The sequence below is a fragment of the Mesocricetus auratus genome, unplaced genomic scaffold (genome assembly GCF_017639785.1).
Source record: "Mesocricetus auratus isolate SY011 unplaced genomic scaffold, BCM_Maur_2.0 Super-Scaffold_100691, whole genome shotgun sequence".
Lineage (NCBI taxonomy): Eukaryota > Metazoa > Chordata > Mammalia > Rodentia > Cricetidae > Mesocricetus > Mesocricetus auratus.
This window is the reverse complement of record NW_024429267.1, coordinates 60,343,475-60,364,648: the sequence shown is the minus strand read 5'-3', so window position 1 is coordinate 60,364,648 and position 21,174 is coordinate 60,343,475. Positions and strand designations below refer to the sequence as shown.

The window sequence follows — 21,174 nt, the reverse complement described above, 5'->3', positions numbered from 1 at the left end:
AGAGCTGTGCCTGCAGAGGTCACAGTGACACTGCCCTGACAGCCGAGAAGTCTAGGCTCCTGACTGCTTGCCCTAGACAAAAAGTAGAGATCTTATAGTAAAGGCTGGGACAGCCTCAGTGCAGTCCACAGTCTGCATCTGCAATCCAAAGCCAACAAGGTCCAGGCCATTTTCTCAGATTTACTTTTTGTAGTGCTTTGGGACCTCTCATAGCTGATGCATGTTGAGTGTTTCAGATATTTGATTTGTTTGATTTCATAATATTTTGTAATATTTTTTGATGTTTTGGAATTTTGAAACACTTTACTTATTGAACATTCATAATTTAAAACTCTGAGCCGGGCATTGGTGGCGCTCGCCTTTAATCCCAGCACTCGGGAGGCAGAGGCAGGCGGATCTCTGTGAGTTCGAGACCAGCCTGGTCTACAAAGTGAGTTCCAGGACAGGCTCCAAGACAATACAGAGAAACCCTGTCTCGAAAAAAAAAAAAAAAAAAAAAAAAACTCTGACAAATGAAATGCACCAAGATCCAAAACTTTTTGAGTCATGTTTTATATGGTGTTTCATGTACATAAGAAAGACACTGCTGTGCATATGTGTTACTGATAACCTGTGGAATCTTCTCATTTGGTCCTATGAGGTAGGTTCCATTGTTGCTATCATTTTGCAGTGAAGGACATAGGCACAGTGGAGTATCTTACTGTCACAAAACCAGTATGGAACAAAGCTTGGGGTTATACACTTTCAGCTAAAATGTTTAGTGTTTTTTGTTTTGTTTTGTTTATACAGACATACAGAGAAAATAAATGACAGTTTGGTCAAATCTGTGTTTGCCATTGGCCTTTAGAAGTTTTACCACAAAATAGTCTTTTCTATGTCACAGTGGCTAGTTTTCAAAGAAAACCTTATGAATCTATATTAGCTTCACAGAAATCTCACAGTAAGTAGTCTTGAAACCTACATCCTGTCATCAAACCCAACCAACACACAAGGGGAACAAACTGCACACTGAGAGGTGAGGGGACCAATGTCTGCTTAGAGTTCTGCTGTTTGCCAACAGGATCTTAAAATGAGTCTCTGGCCCCTGTATCCTGTATCTGTAAAATGGGGGGTAATAATAAGAGATTTCCTGGATTCCATGTTGTATTTAATTTTTTTTGTCATTTCTCAGTGCTGAAATTTAGATGCATATTACATAACATCTTAGGCTTATTGAAATAAGGCAGACACTCCATTAATGAAAAATACTTGTAAAGGTCTGACCCCTCTTAGGCACTTGTCTTGCTAATGCTCTGAAACTTGTATTTAGCCTGTGTTGATAGGGTTGTAGTAAATGCTTTAGTTTGTGCCAGAAGCTTGGCTCCTGCTATTGAAGAGAAGTGGAACCTATTTAGAGTCTAGTAATAGGTTATGACCACCCTGAAAAGAACTCAATGCTGGTTTCACAGACTGGTCTTTTATATATGGTTTAATTCCTGTGGGGGCAAGTTATGAATGGGAACTTCACACTGTCAAATGCCAAAGACCACCATTTGGGGCCTTCAAAATTGATGCCTCGTTTTTAGGTGTGTTTCTTGTTTAACGAATCATTGCAGAGAAAGTTTTGCCTTATATTTTAACACATCTAACATAAATCCCAATTCCAGGGCTGCTGAAATGTTAAATAAATATTTTTATTTTGTGATTACCCAGAATCGGGTGTTTTGTCATCACAAAACAGACTATCCTGGCCATTTTCTTGCCCTTCACTGTCCCAAGTCTGTTTTGTGATACTGCAGTTGATTAATCTGCATAACAATCATTTGTTGGCTGACTGTGTACACACAGTACTAGCTTGGTGGTGGATACACACATGAATATTTACAAGTTCTGTGTGTTTCTAAGGTGACCATTACTGACCACTTATCCTTGTACTTCCTGGTGTTATTTCTGCTTTCTCAGACTTACTTGTCAGCACATCTAAGATGCATGCTAATTTTAGGGCTGTTAAAGTGTAAGTAGACAAATATGTCTCTCTAGTCACATGTTCCTGTTTGTTGTCTTAAAGATGCAGTGACAGAACTAAGCAATGAATTTAAGGAAGGCGGAGAACCCATCACAGATGACAGCACCAGCTTGCACAAGTTTTCTTATAAACTTGAGTATCTTCTGCAAGTAAGTGGCGTTTGTCATGTGTTGGTTTTGTCACAGTTGTCTCTTGTTCCCTATTTGAGTGACTCTTACCAGTTTCCAGGATGTGGTTCAGAAAGCACAATGGAGCAATTTAGCCCTTGTGGTGAAACTAAGAGTCAGAGCAGTCCCAAGAGCTCAGTCCTCCCCAGTGAGTTCTGGGAACTAAAAACATTCTTCTAAGATTTAAGTCCTCTTAACTGTAGAGTAGGATAGTTACTTCCACCCTTTGAGAACTTGTTCAACCTTGTAGTGTCTCGCCCTTACAGACACAGTATATGTATATAGCCAGGGATAGAGGCGGATTCCAATAGTGCAGACTCTGGAAGATCAAGGCCCATTTCAGAGCCTTGCTCCTCAAGCACGGTTACTGTGGAGCTGGCTGTTTCTGAACCAGGGTTAGTCAAGCCAACATTCTTTTAACGTTTTTCATGGTGTAACTTTCGTGTCTGCTTAACTTGACCCAGACAACTCTGCTGATTGGGAAGTACATACTTTTGAAATAGGCAGGAAAGAAATGGACCAGCAGTTATTTTACCACAGTTGTGTGAGGTGTCACTGTTTGTTCTGGGTTTTGTTTTGATAGTAGCGTATGTGAATCTTGCTCCATAACCAGGGAGAAATTCTATCAATGGTGTAGAAAGATACCTACCAAACTTTACAGTATCACACCCTACCAAAGAACATAGGGTGAGAGAGCTGCTAGAAATAAAGATAGGCATGGAAGAACTCATCTTACGTCTCCAGCTAGTTCTTTGATACCGGGTGGTTATGATGGTGTGCTTTGGATTTTTTGTTTTTGTTTTTGTTTATTTAAGCTTTTCCAGTTCAGCCCATCTTGGTTTTGAATTTGAAAGTACTCAACACTGACATTAATTTGACTTTTTGCATGTATTTTTAAGATAGTAATGACTCTTGAGAGTTGAGAAATGGATAAATGTCATTGCCTCGGTTCCCTTATCATATTGGAAGTTTTCCACCAAATTATGATAGTAACCCTTAAAATAAATATTTTTTCCTTTAACTACTTTCCTTTTCTCCTTCTTGCCTTCCTTTCTCCCTCCTTCCCTACCTCCCTTTCTTTTTCTATTAATTAGTCAAACTAGCTTGCAATACTGGAACTACAACTCAGGCTTTGTATATGCTAGGCAAATATCAAGAGATAAATCTTTTGGGATAACAACTATTCTTAAGTCTTACCAGTTATATGACCTTGAGCTGGTATTTACTAGCCTCAGTTATCACATCTAAACTTTGTAAACTAAAACACTCTTGTTTTGAAATTAACATACTCTGATTTGCTAATTTAAGTAAGACCATCAAGAGACCTCCCTCAGTGCCTGTCCCCAGGGAGCTAGTAATAGTTATTGTGTTAATGGAACAAGAACACAGTGAACTCAGACCTCCTCTCTGTCCCTTTCTTTGCCCAGTTTGATCAGAAGGAGAAAACTAGCCTCCTAGGTAGCAAGAAGGACTACTGGGATTACTTCTGTGCCTGCCTAGCCAAGGTGAAGGGAGCAAATGATGGGATCCGATTTGTTAGGTCCATCTCTGAGGTAAGTGAAGCCATGAAGGGAAGGACTACCTGTCTTCCACTGACCTGCCTAAAGCTTCTTTGTGAATACCTCTTTTACAAATAACCAAATATAGCATGAAGTCTATGGGTGACCAAGAAGCCAAGAAATCCAATCCAGGCACACTGGGCTCCTGTTATATTATTTAAGCTCATGGAAACTACCTGAGTTTAGATTTAGCAGAAATGGGCTAGGTCCTCAATGTTACTTCCCAACTGGGCAATCCATATTATAAAGTCTCTGTTCTTGCACCTTTTGAAATTGTGCAACATTGCTTCCCTTTAAAAAAAAATCATTTTCTTTAGAGTTGCTAAGTCAGGGGGCTTACATGACAGTTCTTTAGATAAAGGCATTGGCTACCAAGCCTGATGACCAAAGTTTCATTCCTAGAACTCACATGGTTGAAAGAGAGAACAGACTACTACAAGTTGACCTCCTTACATATCCCTACATATGCCATGACACATACATGGCCTGGCACACACACACACACACACACACACACACACACGCACGCACGCACGCACACACACGCAAAATAATAAATATAAACCAGAAAAATTTTTAGAGTTGCTAGGCAACTTTTCCAGCAGTTTGCTCAGGAAATTTAGATTTGAAGTGAGGAGAGTAAGGTAGACTCTCAAGGATATTTCTTATCATGCAGTGCTGCTAAGTAACATCCTACATCTAGCTGGGTCCTGAATGCTGTGGCTTTGTCTTACTAGAAACTTCTAAAGAAACACAAATATACCACATCGCACTAGGCACCCTTCTTCCTTTGTGGATCTTAATTTGCAATCCTGTCTCGAGACCTCTGTGGCCGTTCCTTTATCATTTATCTTGGCTGCTTTACACCAAAGCTGGAAGGCCCTGTGTTGATGCCCATAGTAGAGTCTGCTCAGCACACTATATTATGAGTGCTTAAACCTTAGATGATTTCCTTCATACCTCTCTCCCATCCCCATCTCCAATGACTCTCCCTTTCTCATCAGCCCAATCAACCCAGAAGTGAAGTGCACATACATGGAGAGCAAGTGAGCCCAAAATTTGGAGAAAGGTTAGAAAAGTTTGTGCATTTTGTCTCGTCAGCATCTCTGACAAGTGTCGAATCACTTTAAAATCGGCACACAGGTTCTTTGGCTGACCTCAAAGACCACAGTGTTAGAGGGTTGGGTTTTCTAGCAATAGCACTCACGGGAATACCATCTGGAGCCATGGTTTTCTTCTTATAGATGGAAACAGTATAAGCACACCGACATCTAAGGCTCAGTGATTTCTACCAGCTGCCCCCTCTGACTCTGGGCAGGTGAGGAAAGACGACAGTTCTGAAGTGTTGGTCCTGCATGTATCTTTAATGTCAGTGTGGTGTGGTTGGTCTTGTGAGGTTAGTAAGAAACGATGTAGAGCAGTGTGTATCAGGAATCTGGAAAGGTTCCCACTTCACCCTATTCCCCAATTCCTCACCCATTGTATCAGCCCTGAAGCCTTCAATTGTATGACTTTGGACAAGTAAAGTCTAACAGTAAGTTAGTCTTCATTCCTAGGGTCATGAAATATTTTCTAAAACAGTCTCCTTTTTAGCAGTTTTTCTACTCTCTTGATAATGCATTCAGACTTTTTGAGGCCGTGCAAATAGACTTTAAAGAAGTTAAGGAAGCTGTGTGCTGACTTCTGGCTTGCTCATGCAGGTTTTAGTGGCATTATAGGTGATTTCCCAGGGGGCCCAGTTGTTTAACTGTGGTTGAAAACCGTTCTCTGTCTTGCAATGTCACTAGGTGGGAAAACTGCTGGATATTAAGTTACCCCAGTATTTGGTGCTCTATGGTTCTTCAAGTGTAACTAGAATTTAATGGGTCAGAACCTTTTGTAGTACTCCTCGGGAGCCTTTGGGACAGGAGATAGCCATTTGGGCTAACATGTAAAGATTCTAGTGAACCACTTGCAGAGGCTCAAAATGGGTTCTTCTGGAACTGGGTTTCCCTGAAGTATGTGGAGGCCCGCTCTGCTCCCGACACATGGCACAGTCGTCTGGTTTAAAGCAGAGACAGCCCACATTCCTTGCAGGTCTCGTGTCCTATGCTGCTGTTGTGTGCCTTTTCAGCATGGTGTGTATGGGATGTTAAGCAAACCGGGAATTGAATGATGAAAGCTGACCTATGATCTGAAACACTTTTTTTCAAATGTGGTATGTGTAGTTACTTTCATTTGCAGTACAAAGGTAATATTCCTTTTCCTGAAGAACATTTAAAAATACTCCTTTAAAGTAAGTAGCTAGCTCCCTTATATAATCATCTGTTCAGCTAATGAGCTCAAATGTTATCGTTTAAGAAGTTTTACTGTCATGTAGGAGGAATAAGGATTCACTCCTGCTCTGAGAGTTTGCAGACAAGAGTGGTTTTGTGGGCAGAGAAGTCTGATTAAATTCTACCATTATTCCAGTTTTGGAGTATGTGGGTAGGCACCTTGCCTAGCTGTTCTTGGCTACCCAGATGTCCCCATTGTCCCCACTGAGCTCTTTGTTCTCGCCTCACTCATCAGAGAAGAAAGTGTTTGTACATGGATGTTGGCATGGAGGTTGTCCTCTAAGCATCTGTTGAGATAACTATTTGGAAGCATACCTTAGTGCTTTATATCAAGTCAGTCTTAATGCCCACCTCCATTTCAGCCATTGTGACTATGCATGGCGAAATGTCTTATGGCTTCCATAGGTCATGAGGTTTCATGTCTTTTAAAATCACCTCATATTATTTCTTTGAGTCATCAGTAAGAATGACTCAAAGTGAGAAATGCCTCTGAGTTAAAGTTGTTAACTTAAGCTCCTGGGATGTTTGCAGCATTATTGGTGGTATGCCACATATTTCCTGTCTCAATCTAGGGTACCTTAATGTGGTAGACAATAGTAAGACCCTCTTTTGACCAAACTACTGTCATCCCTATCCTACCACATACTGATCTTTAAGGGGATGAGAGGGTGTTGGTTCTGCTTTCTCTACTCAGCTCCAATAGATACCTATAGTAGATTCAATGTGCTTTGAATGCCTGGCTGTTTCTGGGACTGATATATTAGGGTTATGAATCTTAGTTTTCAAACCTCTCTAATGGCCTCAATGGCAGTTCACTTTAATTCACTTGTCTTGGCTGCCATTTGCCCACAGCTTGTAGGACTCTGCATTGCAGTCTCATTGTAGAGTCTGCCCAGCATGCCATGTTGTAAGTGATTAAACCTCAGATGAATCCCTTTATGCTTTTACATGGCTTTGTCATCAAAGTCATTGTAGAGTTGTGGATACTTGGACTTTTCTATGATATATACTTCCGGGTACAAGACTCCTTGGAAAGCTGTATTCTCATCCATAGCACATTGACTAAGTGTAATGAGTTGGCTTATCTGAAAAGAAACCAGCCCAATTAGGAAAGCATGAACAGATACATGAGGGTTTGATGGTTTGATAGAGACAGAGGAGACAAAACATCCTCTGTGTATATGTTTCTCTTATTGGTTAATGAATAAAACACTGATTGGCTGATTGGCCAGATAGGAAGTGATATAACTGGGCAGAAATTTGCCACTAGCTAACCATAGAGTCTGGAAGTCTGTACAGATAGATAGGAAGTAACATAGATAGGCAGAATCAGGATATAAGCAGAGACAAACAGGAAATCGCTCTCTTTTCTGTGGAGACCCTGAGCAGTTATCATGTTGTAGGCAAAGGAGTTGCAGGTCCCACATTCCTCGGTAAGCCAAGACCACATGTAAATACATGGATTAATAGAAATGGGGATTAATAGAAGACAGAGCTAGCCAATAAGAAACCGTAGTCACTGGCCAACAGATTTATAACTAATATAATGTCCATGTGTTCATTTGGGGCAAGGGCCACAGGACCAGACGGGCCAGAAAACTCATGCTTACAGAGCTCCTCTTACCCAATTCCACTTTTTTTATTCTCCCCCCTTTCTACACATGTCCCAACCAAGCCACTGAGGCCTCTCTCTCCCTGAGCCTGACCCCCTAGTACCTTAAGCCCAGCACCAACCAAGTTTACCATCCCTTCCTCCTATAGTTTCTATGTGAGAAGCCCTTCAGTTACCTCCAGGTTTCATACCTTACTCCAGATTAAATCAAGGAGTTTCCTGTCCGACTCAGAGATTCTGATAGGAAGAAGAGCGAGAGTGACTCCATTCAAGGTGCAGGTGTTTGACTCCCATCCACATATCTTTCTTCACATGTTTGCTGCAGAGTAGTCTCAGATGGAGGCCTGTGATAAGCCCACCCACTTCACGCTTCACTCTAGAGTGACAGTGCCAGATGTTTCATGTCCTTTGATGGGTATGAGGGCTGCTGGTGTCAGAGTAGGGTTGGATGGCATGTTCTGTCCTATTTTGTGGCCTTTGCTAATTCTCCGTGAGGAGGTGTTTATCTCGATGTAATCTGTGTTTTCAGCTCCGAACATCTCTGGGAAAAGGCAGAGCTTTCATTCGCTACTCTTTGGTGCACCAGAGGTTGGCAGACACTTTGCAGCAGTGCTTCATGAACACTAAAGTGACCAGGTAATTGCAAGACTGTGCTGGGCGTAACCCAATAGCACTGATGAACAGAAATTATGTCGGACAAGCCAGAACGCCAGTGGCAGGTGCCTCTGGTTTCTTCTACAGCCATTATTCTTACCAGTCTTTGAGCACATAGGGTAAAAGTGGTAAAGAGGGGGAATACCACCTTTTTGTAGTTCTCTCATGTTCCCAACTGTGGTACTAGAGCTTAGAGCCAGAGCTCTTCACTCCTGGTACCACATGTCTTTTCCTGATGGGTGGTGGCTCATTGGAGCCAGTGTTCCTTTGCTTCCCTCAAGAGTTGCCCGTGTGGTTCTCCTTTACTCAGCCTGGACCCCCACCTACCACAGAGCCAATGCCCATCAGCATATCATGGCTCCTTGGAGACCTTAGGGCAGCTGCTGTGAGTGCTCTGGACCTCATAAGTGCTGCAGCCTCACCAGGAAACAGTAAGAGAAAGAGAGAGGTGGGCCTGAGGAGTGAAAGTAAGGGAGCGTCAGATCGTTTTCTATGCCTCTCACTAGACATTTGAGTTAATGAAAGAAAGGACTTTTGAATTTAAAAATAACAAGCAAATGTTTAGCTTTATTCTGTTGCCTTTAAGGCTGATTGCATTCTTACACATGTGGCAGGCTTGTGAGTTAAAAACATTTATACATTTGATTTGAAGAGTATATTATTCTAGGTATGTGGTAAAGACTGCCATAAACAATTTAGTATCACAGACCACAAATATGAGCCAAGTAATTAATTCTTTAGACTTATCAGTACTATATTGTAAACTTATTGCTTCGTGTGAAATGGATAAGCCACAATAACAATGCACATATAACATTTCTGAATAGACATTTGTTCCTTGACTTTTAATGTCTGAACAGAAGTTAGAAGTGAGCCCAGTGTGTCTTGTTGGATTCTGTGAAAGGAATAAAAGCTGAGGTTATCTTGCCCTACAGTTACCCTTTCTTGGCAAGTCACTAAGATTTAAGTATCTCAAATTCTTTGCAGAAAAAAAAGGTATTATATAAATAAACATCCAGATAATTGCAACAGTTTCTTTGAAACAAAGATAGCTTATTTGAGAACCTATGGTTCACCAGTGAAAGATAAAATGGTTTGCTCATTTATTTATTTTTATTTATTAAAATAGGTTACTGGGTTTGATGAAGCAGAACCATACAGGACAGTTTGAGTAGATTCATTCTTTGCTTATCCTTGTTTCTCCTCAATTCACACAGTGTATGTTTTCTGCAGTGACTGGTATTATGCAAGAAGCCCCTTTCTGAAGCCAAAGCTGAGCTCTGACATTGTGGGCCAACTATATGAGCTGACTGAGGTTCAGTTTGATCTAGCATCAAGGGGCTACGACCTGGATGCCGCCTGGCCGACATTTGCCAGGTACTTTGGAGAACTGCTTTCTTTAAAAAGTTAAGGAAAGAGATGTTCAATGTTTTGAAAACAGCCACCCATCTGCCCAGCCATTTTGCTTGCTCAGTTAATTGCATATAGCTTCACAACTAATTTTTTTCTGCCTTCCCCATTTATTTATTCAGTTATCTCAGTATTGACTTGTGTTTTTTTTTTTTTTTTTGGTGGTGGTGGGTTTTTTGGTTTTGTTTGAGGAATTGTCTTGTTCTGTTGTTGTTCAGTGGATTACATTCTGTTATTATTTTTTAGCTTAACTTGGACATATTTGCCCAATGGGAGACCTTTCAGGCTGATACTTATACTTTCTTCTGTATGATACATTCTTTTTTTTTTTTTTTTTTAGAAATAAAACACTGTAGCTCTAACTAAGGCCCCACCTTCCTGCTGTCTTTTTCCCTTCTTCCTCTCTAGAAGTGAACACAGCACTATGGTTGAAGCATGTCAATAGCAAGGCTTTGTTTTCACTATATGTATTTTTATGTATATGTAAATCTTTTATGATAATACCTACATTCTATATAATTTCAGAATGTTATGCACAGTGAATCATGAGGAAGCTATTATTTCATACTTGCCTTTTTAATTTCACATTGTTTAGCTTCACTTGTGTTTACACTTGTGATTCTATGGCTGTAGGGTAGGAGCAACTATGTGAAGCAACTTGGCCCATCTCTTTACATATTCTGTGACAGATTTCATGCAGTAGTAGTTGTGATGCAGACTGTTTACTTCACAAGCTCAAAATATTTACAGATTAACAGACCCACGGTGTAGAATATTCTACTGTATAAGTAACCATAACCAGGTGTGACATCCTGGTGGAGTTAGACTTGTTCCACCTTTCCACAGTGATAATGTACCAAGAATTTCCTTCCTGCATCCTCCCTCCTCACATCTCACACATGTGTGCAATTGTGTGGCCCTCTTGACTAAGGTCCTTGCTAGGCTGAGGGGACTAATAGGTTTGACAGTTCAAAAACTATAGGTTGTTTCTGGTAGGGTGAGATTAGATTACAATGTTCCTGTGAATTGAGAGTTATCTCATAAGCCTCTTGTGTTTCAGACCCATACCATCCAGTAGAACTTTGTTCAGCAAAGGAGATCTTGTATAGTTGCCCGGTCCAGTATGTCCACATGAAGTGCAATCAGGTCTTTGACTACATTGTAGATGAGCCTCTCTGTACAGTAGGACTTAAAAACAAAAAACAAACAAACAAAAAAACCTAGGTTAAATGCTGTTTTTTCCTCATTGGAAAATAGATAGTGACAGATCCCTAAAACTCAAAGAAACAACTAAAAATTGGAAAATGTATTTCCTGGGATTTTTTTTTTAGACAGTAAAGGGAAGCTATAGTATTTAGATTCATTTGTTTGTGTGTGTTATGTGTGAGTGTATGCATGTGTGTATGGGCATAGATATCAGAGGAGGGCACCAGTTATCCTCTATTCCTTTACACCTATTTTTTTAAGCAAGATGTCTTCCTGAAGCTGAGACTGGAGTTTTCTCTTCTAAGCTAGAACCCAGAAAACCCACATGATTTCTCTGTCTTCACCTCTCTTGGAGATGGGATTTCAAGGGTGTCTGGGATACCTGGTTTTTTACATAGGTGCTGGGATCCAAACTCCAGTCTCCATGATTGCATAACAAGCATTCTTAACTGCTAAGCTATCTCTAACCCCCATGCCATGATGTTTAAACTATAGCAATGTAGTACCTGCCTCAAGCCCATGGAGATTTGCTCTTTGGAGAGAAGTGTGTTTTCCTCTTTGTGCTCCATCTAAGAAAGAGTACTCCTGCATTCATCTATCTATTATTGTAATGAAAAACCTGAGGCAGACTAACTTTATAAAGAAAAGGCGTTTCTAGTCTGGGGATGTGGCTCAGCAGTTAAGAATGCTTCCTGCTTTTCCAGTAGACCCACGTTCAAATGCCAGAACCTATGTCAGGCAGCTTACAACCTCTTCTGGCCTTCCCCCCCTTACACATACACCACACACAAAAATAAATCTTTAAATTAAAAAAAAAAAGAGTCTGAAAGTCTTCCTTTTAGGGGGGAAATAAAGAGGGTGGCTTGTTTAGTTCAGAGTAGGTGTCATATGGAACGGAGATGGGGTGGATTTTATGCAGAAGTAAGAGATCACATGTCCCAAATAGTAAGACAGAGGTTAGAGTCCCATAATGCCTTCAGTCAGCATACCCCCAGTTAATCTAAGGGCTTATACCAGTGACATTTTTAAAAGACTCCATCATCTCTCAGTATCACCATTCTAAGAACCAACATATGAACCCTTTAGTAGACATATTCACATGACATCCAGGCCATATCCTACCACCACCTGGTTGCCTAGAAACTGTTAGCACCACTATCTTAGTGTGTGTGTGTGTGTGTGTGTGTGTGTGTGTGTGTGTTTTCTTATATGAATACAACTGTGTCTGTTTTGTGGCCCCCACAGGAGGACACTGGGCACTGGCTCTTCTGCTTATATGTGGAAACCCCCCAGCCGAAGCTCCAGCATGAGCAGTTTAGTGAGCAACTACTTGCAGGTAATGTCAGAAAGGCTGGGATTAGCACCCTGTTATGGTGACCAGGGTATGTCTTTTCCCCTAGCAACTCAAGGGTAATCTTTTCAATTACTTGTTGTTCTAAGTAGAGTGATATAACCCCCTTAAACTGTATCCTCTATGTCCTGGAATTTAGATTTTTTTTTCTTTTTTCTTTTGGTTTTGTTTTGTTTTAGGAGGCAGGGTTTCTCTGTATTGTTTTGGAGGCTGTCGGTCCAGCCCTGCCTCGAACTCACAGAGATCCGCCTGCCTCTGCCTCCCGAGTGCTGGGATTAAAGGCGTGTACCACCACCGACCGGTGGAATTTAGATTTTTATAGCCAGATAAAATTTAGGTTCTTTTAAAACTAAACTCTTAAAATATTTTTAAAGTATCATACAAGATACAGGTTATCACTGAAGTTAGAATTGACCCTGCCACCTACCAGCATTCAGCTAAGGGGAAATTACTTAACTTAGAAGCTTCAGCTCTTTCTTCTGTAAGAGGGGTAGTGAAACCACCCTGGTCCTAAGTGGAGGAGCAAGTGAAAGGGTGCTTAAGAACACTGGATCGGGAAGTACTGAAAATGTGAGCCTGTTGTAGCTATAGAATAGAAATTTATTTGCTCACTATATATAAAGTATTCAAAATAGAAAAGATGAGCAGGGCGTGGTGGTATACACCTTTGATCACAGCACTCGGGAGGCAGAGGCAGGCAGATCTCTGGGCAGCCAGCTTGGTCTACAGATCGAGTTCCTGGATGGCCAGAGCTACACAGAGAAACCATGACTCAAAAAACTGATTAGATAGACAGACAGACAGACAGATGAGGACTGCTATGGGTATAATACACTGGGTTAACCATAATTTCAGTGTAACTGAGTTTAGATTTTCTTTTTTTGTTTTTTGTTTTACAAGACAGGGTTTCTCTGTATTGTTTTGGAGACTGTCGGTCCAGCCTGGCCTCGAATTCACAGAGATCCGCCTGCCTCTGCCTCCCGAGTGCTGGGATTAAAGGCGTGTGCCACCACCGCCCAGCTGAGTTTAGATTTTCTAAGAACCAATGTCCTTTAAATTCATAAAGCTGATAGAGCCTGGCTAGAGATGTAACTCTGCTTATCAGAGGAGTTTGTGGGGCCCTGAATGTGCTTGGACCTTGTGGCAGGTTCTAGTTTTTAGAATAGCTTTAAAAGCTTGTCCTAAGTTAGGTAATCCCTTTGTTTTTGCTTCTACTTTCATTTAACACAAAAACTTATCCAAATCACTGGGCAGCTTCATTCTGAAATCTCCTGTCTTTTACTTCCTCCTAGACTCAGGAGATGGCCTCCGGGTTTGACATAAACAATCCTCTCAACAATGAAGGACTTGAAGGTTTTGATGAGATGCGGCTAGAGCTGGACCAGTTGGAGGTTCGGGAGAAACAGCTACAAGAACATGTACAGCAGCTAGACAGGGAGAACCAAGCACTTCGAGTGATGATCAGCAGACAAGGGGAGCAGCTTGAGGTCGAGAAGGAGAGGGGCTACCCTATGGTGGAGGGTACCATTGGCCTCATGGGCCTGGTGGCAGAGCTTCAGAAGCAGGGGGAGGTCATCCAGGCTACAGTGAAGAAACTACAGACATGTCTGCAGGCCTTGGAGCTGAATGTAGACAAGAAAGAGAGCAACTACTCAGCCCTGCAGCTTGAGACCCTAGCACAGGAGCTTGAGGCTGTAAGAGACTCCCTGGGTAGGAAGAACCAACTTCTAGCCAGCCTTTCAGATTGCCTGGCCAGGGCTGAGAAGGACAGGAAGTTTCATCAAGAGCCTGTTCCTGCTGACATGGCCCTGGAGTTCCAGGAATTAAAGGGAAAGCTTGAAGCCTTGGAAGGAGAGAACACCAAGGCCCAGGAACTAAACATGCAGCAGAGTATCAAGCTAGAGCAGCTGGCTAAGGAGCTGCAGCTGAAGGAGGAGGCCCGGGCTGGTCTAGAGCACTCAGTGAAGGCTGTGGCCCCGCTTGAGGAGGAGCTGTCTGCAAAGAAGCAAGAGTCAGCTCAACTCCGGCGACAGCTGCAGGAATCTCTGGCCCATTTGAGCTCTGTGGAGGAGGAGCTGGCAGAAGCCAGGCAGCAGGCAAAGCAGCATCGAGAAGAAAGGCAGCTACGGGAGCAGGAAGCCAAGTCTCTGACATGGCAGCTGCAGCTCCTAGAGACCCAGTTAGCACAGGTGAGTCAGCTTGTGAGCGACCTGGAGGAGCAGAAGAAGCAGCTCGTGCAGGACAGAGACCGTCTCAGCCAGAAAGTGGGCACACTGGAGCAGCTAGCCGAGGTGCGTGGGGTCCCCCTGAGCTCTGTCCCACCACAGACTGAGGAGATGCTAGAAGAGGAGGTGCAATACCGTCACAAAGAGCATGTAAGCAATACCACAGTGCCAGGGGGAGACCAGGAGAAATTGGGGAAGGTCAACCAGGAGCTTCAGAAGGAGCTGCAGAACATGGCTGTGCGCAACCAGCTCCTAGAAGGCAAACTTCAAGCCCTGCAAACTGATTACAAGGCACTGCAGCAGCGAGAGGCAGCCATCCAGGGCTCCTTAGCCTCCCTGGAAGCTGAGCAGGCCAGCATCCGGCACCTGGGAGACCAGATGGAAGCAAGCCTCTTGGCTGTGAAGAGAGTCAAAGAGACAATGAAGGCCCAGGTGGCAGAGAAGGAGGCCGCCCTGCAAAGTAAGGAGGGTGAGTGCCAGCGGCTGCAGGAAGAGGCAGATCAGTGCCGGCTCCGGACAGAGGCCCAGGACCAGGAGCTCAGGGCCCTTGAGAACCAGTGCCAGCAGCAGATTCAGCTGATTGAGGCCCTCTCTGCAGAGAAAGGCCACCAGGGACTCAGCCTACCCCAAGTCAACACAGCCCAACTGGCCCTGTCTCAGGCACAGCTAGAAGTTCACCGGGGGGAGGCCCAGCGGTTACAGAATGAGGTGGTGGACCTCCAGGCCAAGCTCCAGGTGGCCCTGGGTGATCGAGACAAGTTACAGAGCCAGCTGGGTGTGACTGAGGCAGTCCTGAGGGAGCATAAGACTCTGGTGCAACAACTGAAAGAGCAGAACGAAGCCCTTAACAGGGCCCATGTTCAGGAGCTGCTGCAGTGCTCAGAGCGTGAAGGCATACTGCAGGAAGAGAGCATCTACAAGACCCAGGAGCAGGAGCAAGAGCTGCAAGCCCTGCATGCAGAGCTGTCACAGGTGAGGTGCAGCTCTGAGGGAGCCCACCTGGAACATGCGGAGCTACAGGACCAGCTGCACCGAGCCAACACAGACACAGCTGAGCTTGGCATACAAGTCTGTGCCCTGACAGCCGAAAAGGACAGGATGGAGGGGGCCCTGGCCACCTTGGCCCATGAGCTCCAGGACACTAAAGAGGCAGCACTACAAGAACGAAAGGGCTTGGAGCTCCAAGTGAGGGGACTACAGCAAGAGAAGGAGAGCTTGCAGGAAAAGCTAAAGGCAGCTGAGGAGGCAGCTAGTTCATTCTCTGGTCTACAGGCACAGCTGGTCCAGGCTGAGCAGCTGACCCAGAGCCTCCAAGAGGCTGCACACCAGGAACGAGATGCCCTCAAGTTCCAGCTAAGTGCTGAGATCATGGGCCACCAGAACAGACTGAAGGTAAGCCCAGCTTTAGCCATTTCTCAAGGTACACCTGGTGGTTCTACAATCAGAAGGCCCTGCAGCAAGAAAAAAGGTGAAGACCAGAGAATATCCTGGTTCCATTCAACTTTGGTAGCTCACATTTCTTTGCAGAAATACATCAGGCAGAGCATGGAGAGTGATGGCCTTCATCTAGAAGCCCTTGTTAGTATTCAGGCATATGTACTGGTCTGCCCTTGGGGTTCTGACAGGATATGCCCTCAGCTGTGCACATTCACTATGTTCCCTTTTTAAAGGGCCCTGCCTGCCTCCCATCTTTCTGTCTCTCTCTCTCTCTCCCTGTGTCTGTTCCTTTCTCTCTTTTGCTCTGCGTCTCTACCTATCTCTCTCTCTCTCTCTCTCATTCTCTCTGCCTCTCTTCTCTTCTGATGCCCAGAGGCCAGTCCCCCCCTCTTCCCTCCCCCCTTTTCCCATTCACTTTCCCCAAATAAAAACCCCTCCACCCAAGCTCTGTCACATGGTGTCTTTATCTCTCACAGTGCTTTTTTTTTTTATCATTTTTTATTTTAATTTTAAATAGCTTGTTTTACATGTCAATCCCAGTTCCCTCTCCCTCCCCTCCTCCCACCCCCCATTCCCCCCCACCCCCCACCCTGTTGCCAAATCCTTCCACATAGGGGATATCAGAGTCTGTCATTTTACTCTGGGTAGGGTCCAGGCACTTCCCTAAGAGTTCAGGCTGAGAGAGCATCCCTCTTTGTGCTATAGGCACACGAAGACTGTTTGTATACCAGGGATAGACACTGATCCACAGCTCAGGGCCCCATAGGTTGCCCAGGCCTTCTCGCTGACACTCACATTTGGGGGGTCCAGATCAGTCCCATGCTGGCCTCCCCACTGTCAGTCTGGGGTCCAAGAGCTCTCCCCTGTTCAGATCAGCTGTCTCTGCTGGTTTTGCCAGCCCATTCTTTGCCAATTTGCTCATCACTCCTCTCTCTCTGCCACTGGGTTCCTTGGGTTCAGTTCAGTGATTAATTGTGTGTTTGCCTCTGCTTCCATCAGTCTCAGGATGAAGGCTCCCGGATGGTTATAGACATCAAGTTCATTATCAGGAATGGGCATTCGAGGTGGTCTCTCCACTATTGCTTAGCTTGCCAATTGGTGTTATCCCTTTAGATCACTCGAGGTTGCTCTGGTGCCTGATCTGTATTCGATCCTATGATTCCCTCTTCCCCCTATTCTACCCCCACCCCCTCAACTTCCTGTTCCCCCATGACCAACTCTCTTCCTCTTTACCCCCTCTCTTCTTCCCAGGTCCTACTCCCCCCCACCCCTCGCCGTGTTCCCCATCCATTCAGGGGATCTTGTCTCCATCCTCTCACAGTGCTTTTTAAAATTACAACAGCCCCTACTTTGGCCATGACAGATCTTGGCCCACACAGAACTTTTTTTAAAAATTAGTAGCCAACATTGGCAGATCAGGTGTACACAAATTAAGTTTTATGACCTCATTTGAATTCTCAGCAGATCTAATAGCGCATTTCCATATCCCCACAAGGCAGCAAGCAGCAGCAGCAGCTCAAAGAGTGCACACACCCTCCTGCAGTTTCCCCTTTTGTGTGTTTGTGTACAGCCCCTTCCACAGGCAAGTTTCAGCCTCTAAGCCCTGCCTCATCTTTTGGAGCTCCATCCTCCATAGGGTCACCCGTCTATGACATCTTGAGTCCTGGCTGTAGTGTCTACTAAATAATCAGCTTCTCTTAGTGCTCTCCTGATGGCTGATAGGGTGTAGGGAACTGGCTCAGTTCAGAAAGATTAAGTCCCTTAAAGCAGACGAACCTGAGACCCCAGTAGACCATGGCCTTTGATTCTGCATGAAGAAAGGGGGCTAGAGAATGGAAGATAAGAACAGGATAAGTAGCCACAGTACTTTGATTTCCAGTGCGTATCCTAGTGGGTCTGTACCTAGGTCTCTGTGTTCTCAGCCCACTCTGCACCCTCTCCTGCCCCTTTCTAAGAGTGCCCTCCCCACCCCAAGAAGTCCCATGAGGCTCTTCTGTTTGAGGAAGAAGCTTCAACTCTTCCCCTTGCAAGTATTTTGTCACCAGCAGAGAAGAGGCTTGCTAAGGAGCCATTTCTGGAAACAGTGCAGTTGTGTTTTTAGAAACCATTTGGGTGATAAAGGTAAAGGAGTCCCAGAGCAAGAACCTCTCTCTTATGATGCCTTCCTCTTCCTTCCCAGGCAGCCAATGAAGAGTGTGGGAGCCTCAGGGCCCAGCTAGAAGAGCAAAGCCGGCAACTGGAGATGACTAAGGAGGCTGTGCGTGAACTGAAGGTGGGCCTGGCAGGTGTGCTATCAAGGAAAGGGGATCTGGTCTGCTTCTACTGGATTGTTGCCAGATGCTCCTCAAAATGCAGTCATTGGTTCAGACAATAACCCAAATCTATGTCATGACTCCCTTCCACTCCCTAGACTTTGGGCTAAAAGGAAACTGTCCTTAGTCACCTCTGTTGGAGTGGCACTGGTCCCACTAGTAACCTCACTCCATGCCACTGCACACCACTCAAGAGTGGGTCATAGGCCACAAATAGAGAACGCAGGATTCTGGCCTCATGAGCTGCAGCACAAAACCTTCCCTTAGAAGTAGCTCTGTCAGGAAGTGTGAGTAGCATACCAGTCTCTTCTTCCTTGGAAGGTAAGCTTGTGTCTTCTCCCGGATATCCTATACCAGGTCACCAAGGCAGCCATGGAGGAGAAACTGAACTCTACCAGCAGCCACCTTGCAGAGTGCCAGGCCACTTTGCAGCACAAAGACGAAGAAAGTGCTACTCTTCGAATAAGCCTAGAAAGGTCAGTCACGGGTCACCCACACAGCTGCTGGTGATCTTCAGGGAGTGGGTAGGTGCACTTCTTTCGGAAAGTCAGCTGCTTGGGCTAGATGGGGTAATTCTTCAAAAGTCATGCCATCAGAAAGCACAGGGCCAGAAACTTGCCACAGGAAAGTCAGACATCTTCCTGCCATAGTCCACAGGCAGCAAGGTACCCTTCACTTGGTAGCGCTTTTTACCTCCAGCAAGGTGCACACTAACTGTATACTTTCAGAAAACCAAAAGCAGGCACCACTAGAGCATGAGGCTTTTGGGAGTAACAACAATCATTGATTGTTCTGTATGCTGCATGTGCAGGCTGAGCATCCTAAGCTGAAAGGCTTGGGAGCAGAAGGGCATTTTCATATTTCAGAGCAGTTGGGGTTTCAGATTTTCAAATTAGGGATGTTTAACTTACAATTACCTATTGTGAGAGAGTTTAGTTTCTCCTCAGCTTATTACTCTCAGCTTGAGGCTTGGTGGAGTTATGAACCTGAGCTTACTTCTGGAGATGGGGCCCAGCTAGTGCAGCTAGGGCTTGCTGAGAACAGATTCCTTGGGTACCAGCAGCAAAAGCAAGTTTACAGATTGTCTTAAGCCTGTACCCATCCCTTTTCTCCTGCTACCTGCCTTCCTGCTTGGCTCTGGATTCAGTGAAGAAGCCTAGTGACTGGTCTGTTTCTTACAGCACCTAGCTAGGTCTTGTTTGTGTGATTTAAACAGAGGACAGATTTGAACTGGTGTTTTTAAATACTATAAGAATGAAAGATGGGTATACTATCACATTTTAAAAAACTTTTTATTAATTCTTTGTGAATTTTATATCATGCATCCTGGTTCCACTCATCTTCCCATTCTCTGCCCTTGTGACCCTCCCCCCAAATGTAAAAGTGTAGCCTCAAAACAAAACAAAAAGGAAGAAGAAGAAAGAAAATCTTGGCATGGAAGCTGTAGTGTGGCCCAGCGAGTCACACAGTATAGTCCACACGTCTTGTAAGTGCTCTTGCAGCGGATTGTTGGTCTGGCTCTAGGCCTCTGGCTTCTACTGCTCCACAGATACTGGGCCCTCAATGGGACTCCTTCTGGATACCCTGTTATTGTCTTGTGTCATGAGGATCCTGTAGCTTTGGCTCTGCAGGTCCAGCCCCTCCAGCAGTTCATAGATTAGGTGGATGTGGAGGAAGGCTAACTCATAGCCATGTTTCTGGGCCTGGGTGATAGCTGGGTTGGTCAGCCCACCGTGTTTCCCTCATTGTCACCAGGGTGAGTCTCCAGCACTGCCCCAGCTAACGCACCTGATGCAGCATGCAGCGAGGAACAGGGCCAGCTCTGCTTTCATTCCCTGGTCTGGCTCATCCACACTCACATCACCAGTTCTACTGTTTTGCCTAGGCAGGTTATATGGCCCAGTCTCACAATAGCTACAGTTGGCTAGAGATAGGGCCAGCTCTTCTGTTCTCTTGCCCCCAATGCCTGCCGCAGTTGACGGTGGGGAGTGGAGGCCATATTTCCCCCACCTATGTCACTACATGGCATATGAGAGACGGGGCAGGTGCTGCTCTTCTGCTCACATCCACAGGACTGGCTCACCTGCATCTCCCACCCCTCACCCCCAACAGGGTCAGCTCTAGTGTGCTCCCCAGGTGAGTTATAGGGCTTGCTTCCCCATGTGCAGTAGCCAGTGAGGGGCAGGACCAGCTCTCCGGCTCTCATGTCCCTGGGATATCTTTCCCTCACCCATACCACTACATGGCTGATGGGGGGTTGTTCAGCTCTCCCACTCTCACACCCTCCAGGCCAACTCACCTCCCTCCCCACCCCCGAAGAGGGTCAGCTCTACTGGTAGGGTGCCAGTGAGGTGCAATGCAGATTCTCCCACCCTCATTACCCCGGGGTCAGCTTTCCCACCCATCCGAAGGTGGTGAGGGGAGTGGGGAGGTCTTCATTCCCTCAACCATTCCACCATATGCAGAGGAGGGGTGGGCCACATCTCCTATGTACTTTCATAGGTGCGAAGGGGAAGGGGGATCACCTGCCTTCTGGTCAGTAGGGTCAGCTCTACTATTACACATGCTTTTAATCTCAGCATTTTGGGGGCAAAAGGCAGGTGGATTCCTTTTAGTTGAGGCCAGTCTAATCTAAATAGCAAGTTCCAGGTCAGCCAGAGCTACATAATGAGACCCATTTTAAAAAAACAAAACAAAATGCTATAAGAATGGTTATGTGGCAGTTCTCAGGATTTGTTTTAGCTGCTCAGAGTTGCACAGTTCATCTGCCTAGGATTAGACTTGCCTTGATGTTTTGTGTTATGTGCCCTGAAATCATTTTGTGGACATTGATTACCTCTGATAGCCATGTATTAGACTTGGCTGGAAAGCATGCAAACAGTGTGAGCTTTCTAGAGAACTTCTGTTTAATGGAGTTCTTG

At 44.8% G+C, this 21,174-nt stretch overlaps 1 protein-coding gene across 6 annotated transcripts in view; it reads left to right on the top strand.

Moving 5' to 3' along the window:
* Fyco1 (FYVE and coiled-coil domain autophagy adaptor 1) overlaps positions 1-21,174 on the top strand; it is a 77,216-nt gene that overhangs the window by 15,547 nt on the left and 40,495 nt on the right. For all 6 annotated transcript variants that reach the window (XR_005874678.1, XM_040739583.1, XM_040739582.1 and 3 more), the window contains exons 3-10: positions 2,048-2,154; positions 3,600-3,725; positions 8,188-8,294; positions 9,546-9,689; positions 12,174-12,264; positions 13,572-15,896; positions 18,121-18,213; positions 18,611-18,729. Coding sequence is in view for 5 of the 6 variants with exons in the window: in XM_040739583.1 (XP_040595517.1) it covers positions 2,048-2,154; positions 3,600-3,725; positions 8,188-8,294; positions 9,546-9,689; positions 12,174-12,264; positions 13,572-15,896; positions 18,121-18,213; positions 18,611-18,729 (3,112 nt within the window). In the remaining variant the exon portion in view is untranslated. The remainder of the gene's footprint in view (positions 1-2,047; positions 2,155-3,599; positions 3,726-8,187; positions 8,295-9,545; positions 9,690-12,173; positions 12,265-13,571; positions 15,897-18,120; positions 18,214-18,610; positions 18,730-21,174) is intronic.